This window comes from Camelus dromedarius, chromosome 31 (genome assembly GCF_036321535.1).
Source record: "Camelus dromedarius isolate mCamDro1 chromosome 31, mCamDro1.pat, whole genome shotgun sequence".
NCBI lineage: Eukaryota > Metazoa > Chordata > Mammalia > Artiodactyla > Camelidae > Camelus > Camelus dromedarius.
Window position 1 is genome coordinate 19752381 of NC_087466.1, and position 19084 is coordinate 19771464.

Consider the following 19084-nt stretch of genomic DNA (forward strand, 5'->3'; position numbering starts at 1 on the left):
CTTGTGGGGATTAAAAGTTAGGCACGTTCCCCCCGCTAGAACAGCGCCTGACACATAGCGTAAATTTTAGCTGCTGTAATTGTCATTTTTCTTTCCTTTTTTTTTTTTTTTTGTTTTGCAGGGGGGAGGTAATTAGGTTTACTTATTTGATTTTTCAGTGGAGATACTGGGGATTGAACCCAGGACCTCAGGCATGATAGGCATGTGCTCTACCACTTGAGTTATATCCTGCCCCCTGTAATTGTCATTTTTATTGTGTCTAATATAGCAGACTTGATTCTCAGGGAGGGGTCTCAGAGTCATCACCTGCGCCTGTCTGGTGCTGGAAGTCTCCCAGTCCAGCCCAGACCTTGGTCCCCGCCGCACACACACCGTCTGCCCTTGATAGGCTGTTAGTTCCCTCAGCCCCAGGCACTTGAGGGAGGTTGGACTGTGAGTAGGGTCCTTGGTTTACAGGCAGAAGGTCCATTCTCAGCGTCAGCTTAAAGCATTTGTTAGCTGTCACCCTGAACAAATCATTTACCATCTGAAGTTTATCCATCGAATGGGAACAGCCTCTGTCCACCTGCCTTGCCAGGGTTTCCTGAGGATTCAGTCATACATTACTACATCCTCACCTTGGAGGGGACAGTGTGGCCAAGTGCTCAGCACTGGAACGGAACCTCCGTTTCCAGCCACTCAGCAGCTGCGTAACATCAGGCAGGTTACCTCACCTCCCGGTGTGCCCTTTCCTCCTCTGTGACGTGGAGAAAATACTGGTGCTTGTATCAGGGTGACTGTGAGGACTGAATGAATTTAAGACAGCAAAGTGCTTGCACAGAGAGAATCCTCGGTAATCAATGTTTAGCTATTGTTAGGATGAAAAATTTCAGTGTTTCCTATCATGCACTGTTTCTAAGGGCCCAGGACTGATGAGCACCTTTAAGCTCTGACACTTAGTTGCTGAATTTATTTCTTCACTTTTAAAAGATGATTACTGCAGCGACCACTCCTGACGCCTTCCGAAACCTGGCTCAAAACCCGCTTCTCAGCCTGTTTCTCCCTGTGCTGGGTGTGGAGAGAAAAGCCCGTATCACAGGAGCGGCTGTATCTCCTGTCTGTGGTCACACCAGTCCTGGCTCCAAGAAAGATGCTCCCAGACTTATCTTCCTGAACTTGAATGCCCACACCCCAGCAACTGTGGTGAAGCCAGGATGCTCGAATCCGCTTCCCAAGTCAGCTCTCACCTCCAAGGTGCAGAAACCTTCCTCCTCGCTTCCTGCTGTTAAGAGGGGAGCACCCAGTCAGGGCTGCAGCAGTATACAAGGTTACAGGAATCAGGAGCCCCTGATCTAAGTTGCTGCTGAGATAGCCAGACACACAAAGGTTGCCGACTTTTCCTGGGAGGGAGTGTGGCTGTGGCCTTTGCACCTGGGTTCATGTCCTGGTTCCACCACTTACAAGCTGGGGCCTTGGACAAGCCCCGCCGTGCTGGCACCTGCTTGGTACCACGTTCCTATCCCACAGGGATGGGGTGAGGCAGCACGTGTAAGCGTGGGCAAGGCACGTGGTAAGTCGCGTTTGTTATTAACACTAGTGTTTTCTGGAGAATCAGGATGTATGTAGCTTCACAGGCCTTAGAACCGGGCCTGCGTTTGCATCCTAGGCAGTAACTTCCCAGCTACCTGACCTTGTGTGAGGTACTTTAACCTCTCGGAGTCTCAGTTTTCAAATCTGTAAACTGGAGGATTAGTATTAGTCCCCATCTCTTCACAATTATTTTTTATAGGAATAAATGAGAAAATCCGGGCAGCAGGTGAAATGCGTTCAGTAAGCCGGTGTAATTCACTAAGAACACAGGCTCACATGTCTTCATCCAACTTGCTAGGTTCTTTGCAAAGTGCAGTCACCTGCTATCCGTATACTGGATTTCATTGATCCCTAAACGCACTGTTGTTTTTTTTTTTTTACATTGTAACATCTCTGAAACCAGGATGAGCCTTAAAATCAATAGTATCTTAATGTTGTAATTTGCAGCATTTTTTCTGTCATAGCAACAAAGTAATGGTCCATCACTCAGCTTTAATGAAGAGTATGTGCACCATATATACACCACCATGTGTATGTACACATCTATGTAGATGTGTGGGTGTGTATGTACCTGACCATTGAACAATGTGGAGGTTATGGGTGCCCACCCTCCCCACAGCTGAAAAATCCCCGTTTAACTTACAGCAGCCCTCTGTATTTGAGGTTCCGCCATACACGCAGATTCAACCACCTGCAGATAGTGAAGTACTACAGAATTTACTATGGAAAAAAAATTGGTGTGTGAGTGGACAAGCGCTGTTCGAACCGTGTTGTTCAAGGGTCAACTGTATACAGTTTACAGACTTGGAAACCGAGACTCTGAGAAGTTAAAGCACCTTCTAGGAGGTCATGTAACTGTAAGAGTCCACTCCAAAACACTTACAGACGTACAAAAGTCATTTCACTTTAATACAAAATCAGGTAAAGAAAGTCATGTGAGCAAGATCAAATAGTCACTAAATATCAGTGAAGTCATCCCTGGAATGTCAATACCATATTTCCCAGCATCCTCTTCTCCCCTCTGGCTTTGGGCTGATGTCTGTCGCTGCTGCGAGTTACGACCACCTGCACGCTGGCGGTTGAAGTGGGGCTGCGAGCAGCCCATTGCACTCTCCTTCTGCTTTCTTGATTTCTTCCTGTTGCTTCACCCGCCCTGGCCCATCCTTCGGTGGTGGGGGGCCCAGTTCTGCAGCCAGAAGAAAACCATCCTTCACGGGGAACTCACCCCTTCTTGCTCAGACGGCTTTGAGGGGAAACAAGCGAGCAAGTGCAGTGGGTGTGCATGACACAGAGATGAGTGAGGAAGTAGTCTTCGTGAGATGTCATCTTGGCTCAGAACTGCTGCCTTCCTTAGTCATGGCCTCAGATCTATGTCTGCTTCCCTGATCGGAAAAAGAACCTGGGTGGAGAGAGAAAGGGGAGGGGGCTCAGAGGGAACAGAGAAAACAAAGCAGGGAGTGAAGAACCCCCTGCAAAATCTGTAAGCAGCTCCTTCAGGCCATTCACTCAAAAATGTCCTCAGGGCTCATTATGGGGCCAGTACTGTTCCAGGGCCTTCCACCTATTAGCTCATTTCACAGTCATAACAACATCAGGAGGTGAGTGCAATCAAAATCCCCATTTTATAGATGAGTAAACTGAGGTTCTGGGAGGTTAAGTGACAGGCTCAAGGTCACATGGTATACCTTGGAACTACTAGTCAGACCCAGAACCCACTCAACTCTGTGCTACACTGACAGATGGAATCTGGAGTCTGACACCTTTTTTTTTTTTAAATTTTAAGTGGCCTTATCGTAGAGGAAGTGATAGCTTCTCAATGTTACCTACAATTATTAAATAGATCTTTGCAACGAATAAAGATTAACATGTAAATTCTTGGATAAAATAGATAAAACACAAAGACATCCCTCAAGGCATATGAATACCAAATGCCGAAACTTTCAGTCCTCCTCATGCAGAGTTTTGAAAAGGAAAAGTGATATCTGGGGTTGATCACAACGTACAATGTCAGTGTTATTTCCAGTTACAGGAAAGATGCAGAGATGGCCAGTGGGCTGAAAAGTCAGCGATGGGGATACAGGCTCTTGCTTCTAGTCGAAGGCAAACAGGCCTCCCCCCGACCAGCAGTGCTGGCAGCTCTGCTAGCAACGGCAGGGTCGAGCCCCTGACCCGTGGGTGGATGCAGGCGTCAGTGCTCCTCCCGAACCTGCACATACGCCCCTCAAACCCCACTTCGCTGTCTCAGGAAATGACATCATCCCCCACCCAGTCATTCAAGCAGGAACCTGGGAGTTGTTCTCAGCTCCTCTCCCCTCACCCCATCTGCTGGATTTTAGTCATCATGCCCCAAATATGTTCCTAACCCTACCACTTCCTGTCTCCCTCACTGCCACCCCCAGCCCAAGCCACCATAAGGAGCACCAACAGCCTCCCCGTCACACCCTACAATCTACTCATGCAGCAGCCAGAATGGTTGTGTCACTGTGCAGAGCCGACTGTCATTCCTCAGCTTAAACCCTGCCATGGCTCCACACTGTCCTCAGGACAAGGACAAAAATCCTTCGCATGACCTACTTCTTCAGAAAGTCATTCATTCATTTATTCATTCCACTAGCTCAATGAGCTTGTCTGATCATGAAATTGTGGCCTCTTTAAACATGTATCCTCAGGCTGGCTTGTACACAGAACAAACATTTTATTTTTGCCATATCAGGTCCAAACTCCAATTAAGTGACCCAAAGAATTCCCCTAGAAAAGGCAGAAAGAAATCAGTAGCTAATGCTTCTGGAAGCCTTGTTTGCAATGGGATAGCCAGTCAATGAACATCTCAAATAAACACCTTCAGATCTGACACCCTCTATGGGGTGGAGAGGCTCTTATATTCATTATCTCACCTCAGGAGACCCTTTCTTGGGGAAGAAAGAAACTCAGAGTCCTCACCGGGCTCCACATGGCGCTGAGTGACCTGATCCCTCCCCCTCTCCCACCTCACCTCCCTTCTCTTTGCTGCTCCAGCCACCGTGATCTTTGTTCCACAAGCTCTCCCCAGCCTCTGGCCTTAACACCTGCTGTTCCCTTTGCCAGGAATGCTTTTTCCCTTTATGATCTTTCAGGGCTCAGCTTAAATGCTGCCTTCTCATAGAAGCCTTTCAGGATTCCCCAAATCTAAAAGTAGCTCCCTATCAGCCTCTTTCTCAGCACCCTATTTAATGGTCTTCCTAGCACATAGGGCGATCTGAAATTGTCCTGTTAGTACGTTTCCTTACCGGTTCACTCTCTGACTCCCCTGCTAGAATGGAAGCACCACGAGGGCAGGAACTCTTGTCTCGTTCACTGCATCCCCAGCACCTAGACCAGCGCCTGGCACATGGAGGCCCTCAGTAAATATTTGTCAAAAGAATAAATGAGTGTGGTTCCAGGTGGTCTCGTCTGATAGAGCAGTTTTCATGCAGCCATTCTAGAAAGTCTGGTAGTGCCTAACTGAACTAAGTCGACGCATACTCCAGGAGCTGTTTGCCCCCATGGAACCCTCTCTTCTCTTCTCAAACCTGCTCTCTGCTCCAGGAGGCTGATGTCTGTGGGTGATCTCAACAAGCTCCCTTGTCCTCGAGCTTCCGGCTGGGCTCAGCCAATGGGATACACCCACAGGGGCTAGGAGGGTGGGAGGAACGGTGGGGGTGTTCACTCCCCAGCTCTGTCCCCACCGGCCTTGCTTTACCAGTTACTGTGTGTTCCTCAGCTGAAGGCCACACTCCTGACTCCCCCTCCCCCTCCCAGCTCCCTCCCTTCGCCCCTCTGTTGTCGGTCCCAGGGTGTTTCTCCATCTCTTATCTCTCAAGAAGTCCCTTCTTTAAATCTTTTCAGTGGCTCCTTTGAGTGAGCCTCTGTTTCTTGACAAACAAGAACCCTGGTTGATAGAGCCCGTGATCCGGCAGTTTTCACTCCTGGGTACATATCCCTGGCAAAGTCACACGCAGGTGCATGAGAGGACACGGATAAGCACGGACAGATTCACTGCAGCACTGCCCGCCGCGGGGGAAGGCAACCTGGGATCCCGCCCCTGGGATGTCTGCACTGCTAAATGGATAGATCTTAAAAACTGCTTGACGTCCATCAACAGATGAATGGACAAACATAACGTGGTCTGTTCATTCCATGGAATATCACTGCGCCTGAAAAGTGAAAGAAATTCTGACACAAGGCGTAACACGGATGAACCTGAGGATATTATGCCAGTGATACGAGTCAGTCGTGAAACGTCAAGTACTGCGTGTCTCATCACGTACATGAGGTCCCTAGAGTAGTTAGATTCGCACAGACAGAAAGCAGAGTTGGTGGGGCTGGAGGAGAGGGACTGGGTAGTTAGTGTTTAATGGGGACAGAGCTTCAGGATAGGATGATGAAAAAGTTCTGGAAATGGATAGTGGTGATGGTTGCACAATATTGTAAATGTACATAATATGACTGAACTATGCACTTAAAAATGATGAAAATGGTAAATTTTATGTTATGTATAACTGAAAAAAAAAACTTAAAAAAAGAGCTCATATGAACTTAGTTCTCAAAGCCCAAAGGATCCAACCACTTATCAGCTAAAGCTGTGCCATCCGATATGGTGGCCACTGGCTACACATGGTTTTCAGCCCTCAAAACACAGCAAGTCTCAACTGAAATGTGCTGTCAGTGTAAAATATACGTCAGATTTTGAGGGCTTACTATTAAAAAAAAAAAGAATGTAAAATATCTCATTAATAATGTTTTATACTGATAACATGTTGAAATGATTAATATTTTAAATGTGTTGGATAAGTAAAATATAATATTAAATTTTTAAAAAATGAGTTCCTAATAAAAAAGACAACCACCACAGTGCTTATGGGAAAACAACACTAGGAAACAGAATGAAGTGTTAAACACAGTAATAGTTACTATTAAAAATTCACCCACACAAGACCACGTACGCTTTTTAGAACACGTTAAATACCATGTGAGATTGGCCAAGGGGGAGGGGAACTGGGAAGAAGAATGGGAACGGGGGATGGGGATGAAGAAGGAATAAATAAAAACCAAGAAGAAGGGGTCTTGTGCTGACAATAAAGCTCATTGTGCCGTGAGCTGAGAAGCACTAACGCAACCCTCTGTTCCTGAGATCCAAAAAGAGAAAAAGAAAAAAAAAAATTTCTCCCCTCTCTCAAAACAAAAGCATCTCCATTAAACCTGCCCTGGAAGGTAACCCAGAATCTCTAACTCCTCAAAATGATTTCTCTGTGAAATGGGAGTCGACAGAGTCCTTGCAGAACAGGTCACTGCTGTTTCCCCAGCACAAGTACCACGCCTGGTGCACAATACAGACTCGGCCAGGGTTTGTTGACTGACTAACGACTGAATGAATGGAAGAAAGCGAGGTCTCCGTGGCCCTTCCCCAAGCAGCCCTCCCTCAGAGGCAGGACTAACGGAGTGAGAGCCTGATGGCAGCCGAGGACCCAGTGCAGCCTGCAGTGGTGGATCATTTGGATCGCATGGTCTTTATTTTTTAGCTTAAATTATTTACCAGCATTTGGAAATCAGATTCCATGAACACACCTGGTGTCTTGGCTTCTCTTAAGAAGCACAAGCTCTGATAACATGTTATCCCTCAGCCAGACAGAACCAAGGGGCAGATGTCCCCTGCCCAGCCCACACCCCCATCACTTATGCACATTAAGTGCTTGGACCCTGTAGGCTTTTGAGTTTGAGATCCCTGACCAAGGTGGTTTCTCACTTTTAATCCATAAGACCAGTGGCTGGTAAACTGTCACCAGGCCAGACATTCTCAAAGCAACCAAGGCAAAAGAGCTGCTTGCTTCAGCATGGGGTGGAGGAAAGGTGTGCCTAACTGTACTGACACCTGGTGCCAGAAAAGGCGCATCTCAAGGTGTGGTCCAAGAGCTCCCCACATCAGAACTGTCTGGGAATTTATTAAAAACCCAGTCTTCTGGGCCTCATGCTAGAGCCAGTGACTTGATTTCTGAGAATCTGAATTTTAAACAAGTGTCCCACACTCTATGGTCTGGGTCGTAGCAACCAGAGACAAGAGATTAACAATGGTGCGAGAAAAAGAGAAAAAAAAGAAAGAAAAAAGAAAAAAAAAAGAGAAAAAAAAAAAAACCCAAAAAACAATGGTGCACGAACCAGAGCAGAGTGTTTAAAGGAAACTGCATTATGTATCCTAACGGGGGGAGACACAGGGCCCTCCAAAGTTGCAGGTTAAGAGAGGTGATGAATTAGACCCCTTAAACTCCAATAATTCTTGTTATTGTGTTTTTCTTGTTGTTGTAATATTATTATTATTTGGTTATTGTTTTATCATAGGAGGGCAGTAGAGTATGGAATCTGGACTTCCTTGGGTTCAAATCCTGACTTCACTATTTTGGTGAACCTTGGGTACGCTACTTCACCTCTCGGTAACTGTATCCCCATCTACAAACTGGGGATAACAATTGTTTACCTCACAGGGCTGCTGTGATGAGTCGGTGAGTTAATATACGTCAAGCGCTCACACTACTGCCTGGCAGATACAATACACCAGCACTGAGTTTTCATATTAGCTGCAGCACCACCGCCAGGAGAACAGGACCTCCCCCCTTGCCCCCGCTACTTTCTTCAGCAATTACTTAGTGGAAACAAGGGGGCAGCAAGGTGACTTACAGCTTCCTTATGATTGTCTTCTCCTCTTTGTTTTTGCTGGCATTGCGGGCCCTGGCAACCAGAGCATCTTTTTCTCTTCTTCCTCGTGGGCCTTCTCTCGGTGGAATCAGGCCACTGGGAAAAAGAAGACAAACAAATGGGTTGTTTAACTGTAGATCTCTTATCTGTGTAGCTCTGTAAGTGAAGGTTCTTAATCATTATTATTATATGAATAGTATCATCGAAAGCTCTAGAGTTAGACATTCTGACTCAGATAATTAGACTCTTTCTTCCACCTTTGCAGTGTTAAAACCTCTTCTTTCTTTCTCTTGTCCAGTTGCACTGGCCTGTATTTCAAGCTTCTCCAATTTCTAGGACTATGACCACGTATAAATTCTCTAACTTAAGCCCCCATTTCCTAATTGGTGAAATATGGATAATAAAAGTACCTACCTCTATGATCAAAGAAAACTAGGTTAATTAATAAAACATGTACAATTGAAAAAAAAAAAGTACCTACCTCCTAGGATTAGAATACATGGAGTTTATTCATTCATTCAACAAATACTTATCAGGCTACCTACTGTGCCAAGATATACAGATACAGCAATGAATAAAGTATCTTCTTCCTTGCAATTTATATTCCACTGGGGAAGGAAGTAGTTAACAAACAAATAAATCAGTAAAATTAAAAAATATATAGTTAGTCAGATGGTGATAAGAGCCAGACTGATATTGATCAATAAGATATTGAGGTCAGGTGACCCAAAGAAGGCCAGAGTATTTTCTTGGACTTGATGTACAGAATTGGAACAAAGCTGTTCTCTCTCACTTGCTCAACTGAGATTGCCAGCAGCCATGTTTCCTAAGATTCAGAGAAGGATTGTCTTTAATACAAGATAACGAGACCAAAAAACAGAGAACCAAAGAGGAAAGAAAGAGGAACCCTGCCCCTGGTGCCAACCCTGAGGCCTTAGTTGCAGTTTTTTCTTTCTGAGAGCAGTTCCAGAATTCTTCCCTGCTATGTCAGTCAATAAAATTCCCGTTTGTGCTTAAGCTCGTTTGAACTGGATCTCTCTCACTTGCAACCCAAATAAGCCTGACCACAATGAAACATTTCAATATATGACCCAGTAAGCTTGTTAGCTCCACTTAGGTATTTTGATGTGGTGCTTACTGGTAAATTTATGTCTGTGGTGTTTCCCCCTTGCTACAGACTGAATTGTGTTCCCCAGAATGCGTATGTTAAACAGTACGGTATTTGGAGACGGGGCTTTGGAGAGACAGCCGGGTTTACTTAAGGTCGTGAGGTCAGGGCCCCCTGGGTGGGATTAGTGCCCCTGCAAGAATACACCTCAGCCGGCTTGCTCTGTCTCTTTCTCCTCACCACATGAGGACACAGAGAGAAGACAGCTGCCTACAAGCCAGGAAGAGCCAGACCAACCATACTGGCAACTTGATCTTGGACTTCTAGCCTCTAGAACTGTGAGAAAAGAAGTTTCTATTGTTTCCCAGTGTCTGGTGTTCTGTGACGGCAGCCCAGGCTGACTGACACACCCCTTTGGGTACGAGCATCACAGAGCAGAATTTACCCTTCTCTCTCCCTCTTTGTGAAGAGTGGGCTCTTATTACTTAGTATTGTTATTTCTATTTTTATTATAATAATATTCATATGACTGAATAAGAGGCGTCACCTAAAAGTTTCCTTTCGCCACTATCTACTCTTACATAACACCCCAAAACTTAGTGATTTAAAACAGTGATGATTTATGATTTCTCATGATGGCTCTATTTCTGTGGTTGGCTTGGTGGTTCTCCTGACTGTCTAGTTTGGGGTTCTCAAATGGGGCAGCATTAAGTTGGTGGATCAGCTGGAGGCTGGGCACAGCCAGGGCTGTCAGATGGAGCTCTTGGGTTCTCCTTCACATGACCCGTCCATGTGACTCCCTCGAGCTTCCTCACAGCATGGTGGTCTCAAGGCAGCAATCTAAGAGCACAAAAATGGAAGCTGCAAGACCTTTTAGAGCCTTTACCCAGGAAGCCAAACAGCAACACTTCCACCATATTCGATCAGTCAAGGCAAATCACAGGTCCTTCCAGATTCAAGGAGAGGGAAAACGGATGCTAGCTCTTGATGAGAGGTGTGGAGAAGTCTCGTTGCAAAGGGAAAGCAGGATGGGAAAAGCTGTCGCGGCCATCTTTGGAAACAGCCTACCACGTCTGCCCTCAGTTAAAAACTGTCATGAGTATGAGCTTGCGCCTCTAAATTGACGCAGTTGCTAAGAGAACACCTCGGCTGACATGCTGGTTTCTCCAGAATGTATAACACAAGAGACTGAACAGAAGCCTGCTGCCTGCATATTGGCCTGTACCAGATGGGAAGTGCACATCTGCTGTTCCCTGGGAATTCAAGACTGAAGTGCGCTGCTTTAGTCGCTAACAAGCTGCTCACGTTGGCAGTCTAGCAGTTCCCTCTTTTAACTACCTGTGTCGGGAGCACTTACTAAATGAGATGAAAACAGGTTTCTCCATTAACGTGGTTCCAACCTCAGCAGAAGGAAGACAATTAAATTCTTGTTGGAAGAACTCAGACCTTTTGGACTTGGCTCCCTAGAACATTTTTACTTTGCTGCTCTCTTAATGATGCCACATTCAGCGGATTTAAAGAATAATATCATGGAGGCTTTGTTTTGTTTTGTTGTGAATCGGAGTATGTCCTTACTTCTAAACTTTCGATGTCCAAACCTGACATGATAATTAAAAGCTCAAGCTCTGATGTCAGGCTGCCCGAGGTCATGTCTCAGGGTTGCTACCACCAGCCCTGGGACCTCAAGCAGGTACTTGACCTCTGAACCTTCCATCATCTTGGGGATAACATTACCCTAACTCACAGGCTTGCTGTGGACACTAATGGAAAGGATGCTGCAGACACACTTAGCAGAGTGCCTGGTGCATGGTAAGCATCGATAAATATTAGTTGGCAATATGTTTTTATTCTCCTGGTCTTTCCTTCTCCTGCCTCTAAGGAAACCTGCTTTGTTTAACTCAGTGTTTCCCAGAATTATTCAACCACAGAGCTCCCTTTTCGAGAAATAACCACATTAAGGAAAACATTTGGGGAAACGGTTTTCCCAAAGGAGTCCTCATTATACCGACAATAAAATGAGAGCGGCTTCCTGTGGCCAACAGGACCTACCGCCTCAGTATCTGCACTGTCCTCTGCTTAGCATCCCAAGTTCCACCATGGCGGGTCTCTTAGATTGCCCAAACCTGTTTCCAAGGGTCTTCACACTTCTTGCCCAACCAAATCATTATGTGGCTGGCTGAGACCACCTCAGAGGGGTGTTCCCTGACCATCGATCTAAAGCAGGCCCCTCCTCACCCCCCGCCAGCCCTCCGCAGTCAGGTCACCTGGCTTCACATTCTCGACAGCCTCTGTCACCATCATCTGAGTGTTCACTTCGAGTTTTCTGGTTGGTTGTCTGTCATCCCCTCGACTAACATGGATTTTTCTGTTTTGTTCACTGCTCTACCCTCAGTGCCAGGAAGAGTGCCTGGCGTAAAGTGGATCTCCAACAAACTGGCTGAATGAACATAAGAACAAATATGTCACGTATCAGTGGGCTGCAGGCAGGGTCTGGCTCTGTGGTGCAGGGGCTCCCAAGGCAGGCAGCCCCACCTCTTGTAGCACTGCAGCTCTTCCTGTGCCACCAACAGCTGCGACTTGAGTTTGTTGCGCTCCTGTAGCACGTCCCTCAGCTCCTGCAGGGTGAAGCGTGGTCGGTTGGGGTCTGTCAGGTCCACCACCATTTTGTCTGGTCCCAGGTTGACCTGTGAGAAAAGACGTCGCTTAGACAACGTCCCTTGTTTGGATGGACTGTCCATCCCAGGAAGGAAATTTCTCTTGTTCTGTCACTCCCAGGGACGCTGGGAGATGAGATGTTGCCTGCTGGAAGTGTTTGGCTGGTAGTAAGAAGAGCTCTAAGCACCATTCTCCAAGAAAGAAACCGGCACTCCTTGGAGAATGGCTGAGTCCAGGGCTGGAACGGGGAAAGTCCAAGATGAGCCTGGAACATTTCATTGTGTAAAAGATGAAGACAGATCAGTTTGAAGGCATTCCTGCTGGCCAAACTGAACAATCTGAGAATCAAAATGAATAATAACATGACTGGATAATAACCCATCAAATAAAAGGAGAATTTGGGAATCCATAATTAAAATGTTTTTATTTAAATTAATTAACTAATTAAGGGGGATGTAACGGCTAATTTTATGTGTCCCCTTGACTGGGCTAAGGGATGCCCAGATAGTTGGTTAAATGTCTTTTCTGGGTGTGTCTGTGAAGGTGTTTCTGGAAGAGATTAAATTTGAATTGGTGAACTGAGTTCAGCAGAGGGCCCTCCCCAGTTTGTGTGGGCATCGCCCAATCCATTGAGGGCCTGAATAGAACACAGAGGTGGGGAGAGGGTGAATTCACTCTCTGAGCCAGGACATCCTTCTTCTCCTGCCCTTGGACATTGGACATTGACACTCCTGGTTCTTGGGATTTTGGACCCAAACCAGGACTTACATCAACAGCCCCCCAGTTTGCAAGCCTTCCAACTTGGAGTGGATTACACCACAGGCTTTCTGATTCTTCAGCCTGCAAACAGCAGATTGTGGGACTTCTCAGCTTTCATACCCGCATGAGCCAATGCCTATAGTAAATATTCTCATCTATGTATCTCCTATTATTCTGTTTCTCTGGAGAACTCTTAATATGGGAGCACGGGGAGGAGGGGAATCGGAACTTTACATCGGAATGCCATTTAACAAGTGTAGAAGATGACAGAGTTAAAAAAAATCATCATTTTGCAACCAACTTAGTAATAATTGATTCAGGCGAGACTAATGAATGGATTTAAAACCTTTGGGTGAAAGTTTGTTGGGGAACAGGATAGTTTACACAGTTTTAAAGTATTTCCTCACAGGCTGCTGATGCATCAGACAGGGAACAAAGGAACCCTCACGGCGTAGAAATCTTGCAGACACCAGCTTAACCAGGTGATGGAAGTCACCGTCGCCAATAATGACAAACTGAATCAGGTGCCTCCTGGTACGAGGCACTGAGGACATAGCATCAGTTAAGGTATCCCTGTCAACATGTATAACCTGAATCTAACCATGGGGAAATATCAGGACAATCCCAAATTGAAGGACATTCTATAGACCAGGTAATATACAATCTTCAGAAACGCCAAGGACATGAAAGACAAGGAAAAGCAGAGGAACTGTTCCAGACTAAAGGCGACTAAAGACATGTGTCCTAAAGGTGCCATGTGACCCTGCACTGGATCCCGCGTCAGGAAGAAACAACTTTATAAAGGACGTTATTTCCAATTTTGAACAGGGATGGCGTGTTAGAGCTTAGTGTGCTGCCAACATTTTCTCCCAGATTTGATCGTTTATTGTGCTTATGTAACAGGATGTCTTAGGAGACACACAATGAAGTATTTCGTATTTAGGGGGAAGGATCCTGATCTTTTATTAATTCTGCAACAAAAATAATGTCTGCTCAAAGAGGTGAGCAAATTTTGAGTGAATAAATAATATATATACATAAACATCTGTTATATATGTGTGTATAAATACTTGAGTGTGTATCTCTTAAGACATACTGCACACACACACACACACACCATATACAGACACCTGAACCCAACCCCTTAATCGAGGTGAAAGGTTTACAGGTGTTCATTGTACTTATCTTCCAACTCTTCCAGAAGTTTAACGTTTTTTTCAAGCTAAAATTAAAATAAAAGCAAATATTTAAAAAACAATCTAAATATCCATTAACAGAAGCCTAGTTAAACAAACTAAGGCACCACCAGACTCTGGAATATTCCACAGGTGACAGAATAAGGCACACCATAAAGACAGATGCAGTAGTGATCACATGCTTCCTACGGGACTGACAGACATCAGCATGTTTGAAAACACACTGTGTTGTAAATGCTGCGGGGAAATGGGCACCTTCACCCATCGGGAGCCAATCTCTTTAACCTCCTTCGTGTACAATTTGGGAAGACTTATTAAAATTTCAGATGCGGCTTTCCTTCGCCCCAGTGAATCCATTTCCTCAAGACGCTCTTCCTCAGGGGTCAACTGATATATGTCAGAGTAATTTATTGTTGCATGGATTAGGTGCAAATAATTGGAAAATAAAGGCGTTTTTATAGGAAACTGGTTAAAGCAGAGATTCTTAACCGTGTGTGCGTGTGCGTGTGTGCGTGTGTGTGTGTGTGCACACGTGCCATGGATCCTTTCGGCAGCCCGGTAAAGCCCATGTAGATTCCATCTCAGAACAACGATCTTAAATGTATAAAATGAAAGGCATAGGATTACAAGGAAACCAACTCAGATAACACACACTCATCAAAATCTTCTAAAAACAAAATGACGATGAATATACCTGCTCCTTTATTAAATAACACAATGTAGCCACAGGTCTAATAAAATACTGAACAAAAACAACGTACTGGGATTTGTACTACACTGTAATGGGATGTGAAAATATCTGTGATTTCCACTGTGACATTGTTGATTGTGACACTGATGACTGTCACAGGTCATCAGTGGTTTGTTGTCTACACTCATAACTGAAGAAAGGAATACATTTTAGTTGGAGGTTGGTGAGAAAAATATATACCTTTTCCCCATGCAAGTTCATGGACCTCTTAGGCTAGAATCATGACCCCCTTGAGGAGCTTCCAAATATTCCAAGTTAAGAACACTCTGTCTGAACAGTTGATAACACTGTACAACAGAAGTTTTCAAAAGCCATTAAAAGATGAGGAAGTGCTTTATATGCTGACTTAGTACAATTTTCATGCTATGTTAAGTGAAGATTAGTAAGAGGCAGAACAGGGTATATATTATAATACCATTTATCTGAACAGTGGAGAAATATATTCATATCTGCTTGTGTTTGCATACAGCATCTCTGGATACTTTAAGAAACTGATCATTTAAATTTTTTTCCAGGGAGGGGAAGTGGGTGGCTGGGGGTGGAGAGAGACGGGGAGGGAGATTTTCCAAAGCAAACACTTTTGTAACTTTTGAATTTTGAACTTAAATTTTTAAAAAAGAAAGGAAAAAAAACTACCTTATACCCACTAGGATGGCTACCGTAATCCAACAAACAGAACAGAAAATAATAAGTGTTGGTGAGGATGTGGAAAAACTGGAATTCTTGTGCACTGTTGGTAGGAATGTGAAGTGGTATAGTTACTACGAAAAACTGTACAGCAGATCCTTTAAAAATTAAAAATAGAATCATCATATGATGCAGCAATTCCACTTCGGGGTATGTACCCAAAAGCACTGAAAGCAGGAACTTGAAGAGATATTTATAGATCCATGTTCTTAGCAGCATTACTCACACTAGTGAAGGGGAGGAAGCAACTCAAGTGTGAACAAACCGTGAGGCAATCCAAACAATGGAATATTATTCAGCCTTAAAAAGGAAGGAAATTCTGACACAAGCCACAACATGGGTGAACCTTGAGGACATTAAGTGAAATAAGCCAGGGGCAAAAGGGCAAAGATTATGTGATTCTACTTATATGAAGTACCTGGAACAGATAAATTCACACAGACAGAAAGAACAGTAGTTACCAGAGGCTTGGTGGAGCAGGGAGTGAGGAGTTAGTGTTTAGTGGGTCACAGAGTTTCATTTGTGCAAGATAAAAAGAGTTCTGGAGAGGATGGTGGTGATGGTTGCCTAATAGTGTGAATGTACTTAATGCCACTGAATTGTGCACTTAAAAATGGTTAAGGGGGAGGGGGAGGGCATAGTTCAGTGGTAGAGTGCATGCTTAGCATGCATGATGTCCTGGGTTCAATCCCCAGCACCTCCATTAAAAGAACTAAATAAACCTAATTATCCCCCCCAAAAAACAAACAATAACAATAAATAAATTAAAATGGTTAAGATAGTAAATTTTATCTCTACTTTAGCACAACTAAAAATAATAGTTAAAAAACTAAAAAGAAAAGAAAAAAGAACAGGGCATATTTTTATGAACTGTCGAGTAGCAGTAAACATTCATTCTCTCTGCCTTTTTCCCCACTTCGGTTCTTAAGACATAGTTTGGGAGAAAAATGTGCCATCTCATCTGCTGGCTGATGAAGCTTGGCCACTGTGCCCCAAACAGGAAATGACGTGGCCCCTGTGCAGACCACACTGTTCATGGTCCATGATGGGGCTTCCTCCTGTATCCTTGCGCCCAAAGTTGGAGGGGACAGGAAGAGAGCACAGAAAGTGAGCTCACGGATCTTGGGCAAGTCATTTAACTGCTCTTGAATCTCAAAAGCCAGGCTGCTAATCATGATACTCGACTACTGCACATGATGGACACTTAAGCACAACCTCATCTACAAATATAATTCTCACCGTGACTAATGAGTACATGAAATAAGTGTAACAAGGAAGCTACCGGAAACCTTCACTCTTCCTGCGAATTTCAGCCACCCTGTTCGTGTTGTCCTTTCACGGCATGTTTCTCAGTTTGTAAGCAAATGTTACAAGCAAGGTCATAGGTCTGTGTTCTAGTTCAGCGTGGTTGAAACTAGCATCTCTGAGCTCACATTCTACTTCCACCTTTGACTTGCTGTAAGTCTTTAGGCAAATTACTTAACTGTTCCATGCCTCCATTTCTGTAAAATGGGTATAATAAATGTGAGGATTAAATGAGATAATCCACCTACAGCAATTTTTTTTAATAAACTGTAGCTGGAGACCCACTAGTGAGTCATGATATTAATTTAGTGAATGGCAAAATAATTTAAAAAATAGAATGGAAAGTATGACTGTACATCATGTTTAGCAACGGTGGGTTAGGGTAAACTGCTTCTTGAAACTTTTGTCAATACTGGACAGAAATGTAAAATGTACTTTTGTAAAATGGAGGTATAACATACAGAAACATGCACTTATCTTGAGTTTAGAGCTTGATGATTTTTTACCCATGTAACCACAACCAGATTAGCTCCCTATAAATTTCCCTCCTGCTCTCCACCACCCTCCCCCTCCTGGGGGTTACCATCAACCTGTCTTCTATAGGGAAAGATTATTTTCCTGTTCTTGGATTTCACATTCAGTAGGCTCTCTTTTGTACCTGGCTTCTGTCTCTCAGTGTAACATCTGTGTGATTCATCCATACAGCAGCTGTGCATATCAGTACTCTGATCTCTTTCATTGCTGTGTAGTATTCCATTGTATGAATATACTACAATAAAAAACATCCATTCTGCTGTTCCATTTGGATTATTTCCAGTTCAGCACCATTATGAATAAAGCTGCTCTGAATATTCTTGTATGTGTCTTTACGTGGTCATAAGCACTAAATTCTCTTTAATTAAAATATACTTCCTACTCTAGGTCAAAGATGATCAAAGTATGAAATACCCGGACCAATAATATCAGCAGCACCTGGGAACCTGTGAGAAATGCAGTCTCAGGTTCCGTTCCAGACCTACTGAATCAGAAGCTCTAGGGTTGGGGCTGGGCAATCCGTGTTTTAAGGAACATCAAGATGATTTTGACGCATGCTAAAGCTTGGGACCCACTGCTTAAGGTCCGGGTCAAAAGTGCTGGAAGCTGCTGATTAAAACACACTCGGCACAGGGCCCAGTATCTAGTAAGTGCTCAGTTAATGTTAACATTCATAACGCTTCTAATCTGAGCCCTGGATACTCACAGCCATTTGCTTTGAGGGGCTTGGATATTCAAGAGAGGAAGGCGGCCTCCCAGCCAGTGGGCGCTCTCCCCCAGCATCTCAGGGCTACTCTGGGCCGATCCCCTCTCTCCCACACTCACCTCCCGGCCGGCCGCCGGGCCCTCTCTCCGCAGCCCCTCCACCTCCTTCCTGAGGCTGTCCCGCTCCATTCTCAGCTCCTCCACCGTCAGGTTGCCCTCGTTCACCAGCGTCTCCAGCATCTCCAGGACGCGGACGATCTTGAACTGCAGCTGTGTCACCCGCGGGTCGCTGCCCAGGGCCATCAGCTCGCGGCCCATCACATAGGAGATGTCATAAACGTCCTCGGCGGTCAGCTGGAAGGGGCTCTTGCCCAGAGCTCCCTCGGGCCCAGCCTCTTCCCCCTCCTCCTCCTCCTCCTCTTCCTCGTCCCCCTCCTCCTCCTCCTCCTCTCGCAAAGGGGGCTCCTCCATGACCGCCCAGACCCCTGCAGCCTCTGGAGCTGCTTTCTCGGACTCTCCAAACAACCAACTTCCTCCCGGCACGGAAAACTTTCCGCTGGGCAGAGGACGCTGCCTGCCCAGGGCGGGGGGACGACACAGGATCGGCCAATCAGCGCAGCCCAGGGGTGGGCCCGGGGGGACAAGGAGGCCACACACGGCGGCTTTCAGGGCTGGACGCCGAGTGCACGGTCCCAGCTGAGGCCCGTGCGGGAGGGCGGGTTCCAGGATGTGGTCTGGGGCACGAAAGGACAACAGAGAGGGAGGGCGGCCGAGAAGAGGAACGGAGAGGTTCAGGGGTGACGGCGACCGCTCCCGGCCTGGCAGCTGCTGCAAACCCGGGGAGGGGCACGGCCCCGCGCTCCGCGCGCGGTGACAGCAGCGACCGAAGCCGGGTTTCCGCGGAGACGGGGGCGGAGTTTCCACCGCGAGTCTGGGAAAGAGGCTAAAGAACACAACTTTTCCCTTTCACACTGAAGCCTTCCAGCCACAGAATTTGCATGCTACGTGGAGGCAGATCCGGTCTCTGAGGGTATTTTCTGAATCTTGCCGCAAAGCAGAAAACAGCAGTCGGTGGCAGCGCGGCGGAGGCCTGGGTTGCGCGGCGCTGAC

General features: G+C 45.6%; 1 protein-coding gene across 1 annotated transcript; it reads right to left on the minus strand.

Annotated features, from left to right (window-relative positions):
- Positions 1–2457: 2457 nt before the first annotated feature.
- Positions 2458–18722, minus strand: RILPL2 (Rab interacting lysosomal protein like 2). The gene is made up of 4 exons (XM_010995933.3): positions 18095–18722; positions 11915–12066; positions 8257–8370; positions 2458–2968 (listed from the first exon to the last, which is right to left on the minus strand). The coding sequence occupies exons 1-4, from the start codon at positions 18443–18445 to the stop codon at positions 2938–2940; spliced, it is 648 nt and encodes a 215-aa protein (XP_010994235.1). The 5' UTR covers positions 18446–18722; the 3' UTR covers positions 2458–2937.
- Positions 18723–19084: the final 362 nt, after the last annotated feature.

Bases quoted from the DNA above. Each gene is read 5' to 3' on its own strand.
- RILPL2 (XM_010995933.3), bottom strand. From the start codon at position 18,445: ATGGAGGAGCCCCCTTTGCGAGAGGAGGAGGAGGAGGAGGGGGACGAG. The intron at 12,067-18,094 runs GTGAGTGTGGGA...CTTTTCTCACAG, and splicing joins GCCCGGCGGCCGGCCGGGAG to GTCAACCTGGGACCAGACAA. The intron at 8,371-11,914 runs GTGGGGCTGCCT...TCTTTTTCCCAG, and splicing joins GAGCTGCAGTGCTACAAGAG to TGGCCTGATTCCACCGAGAG.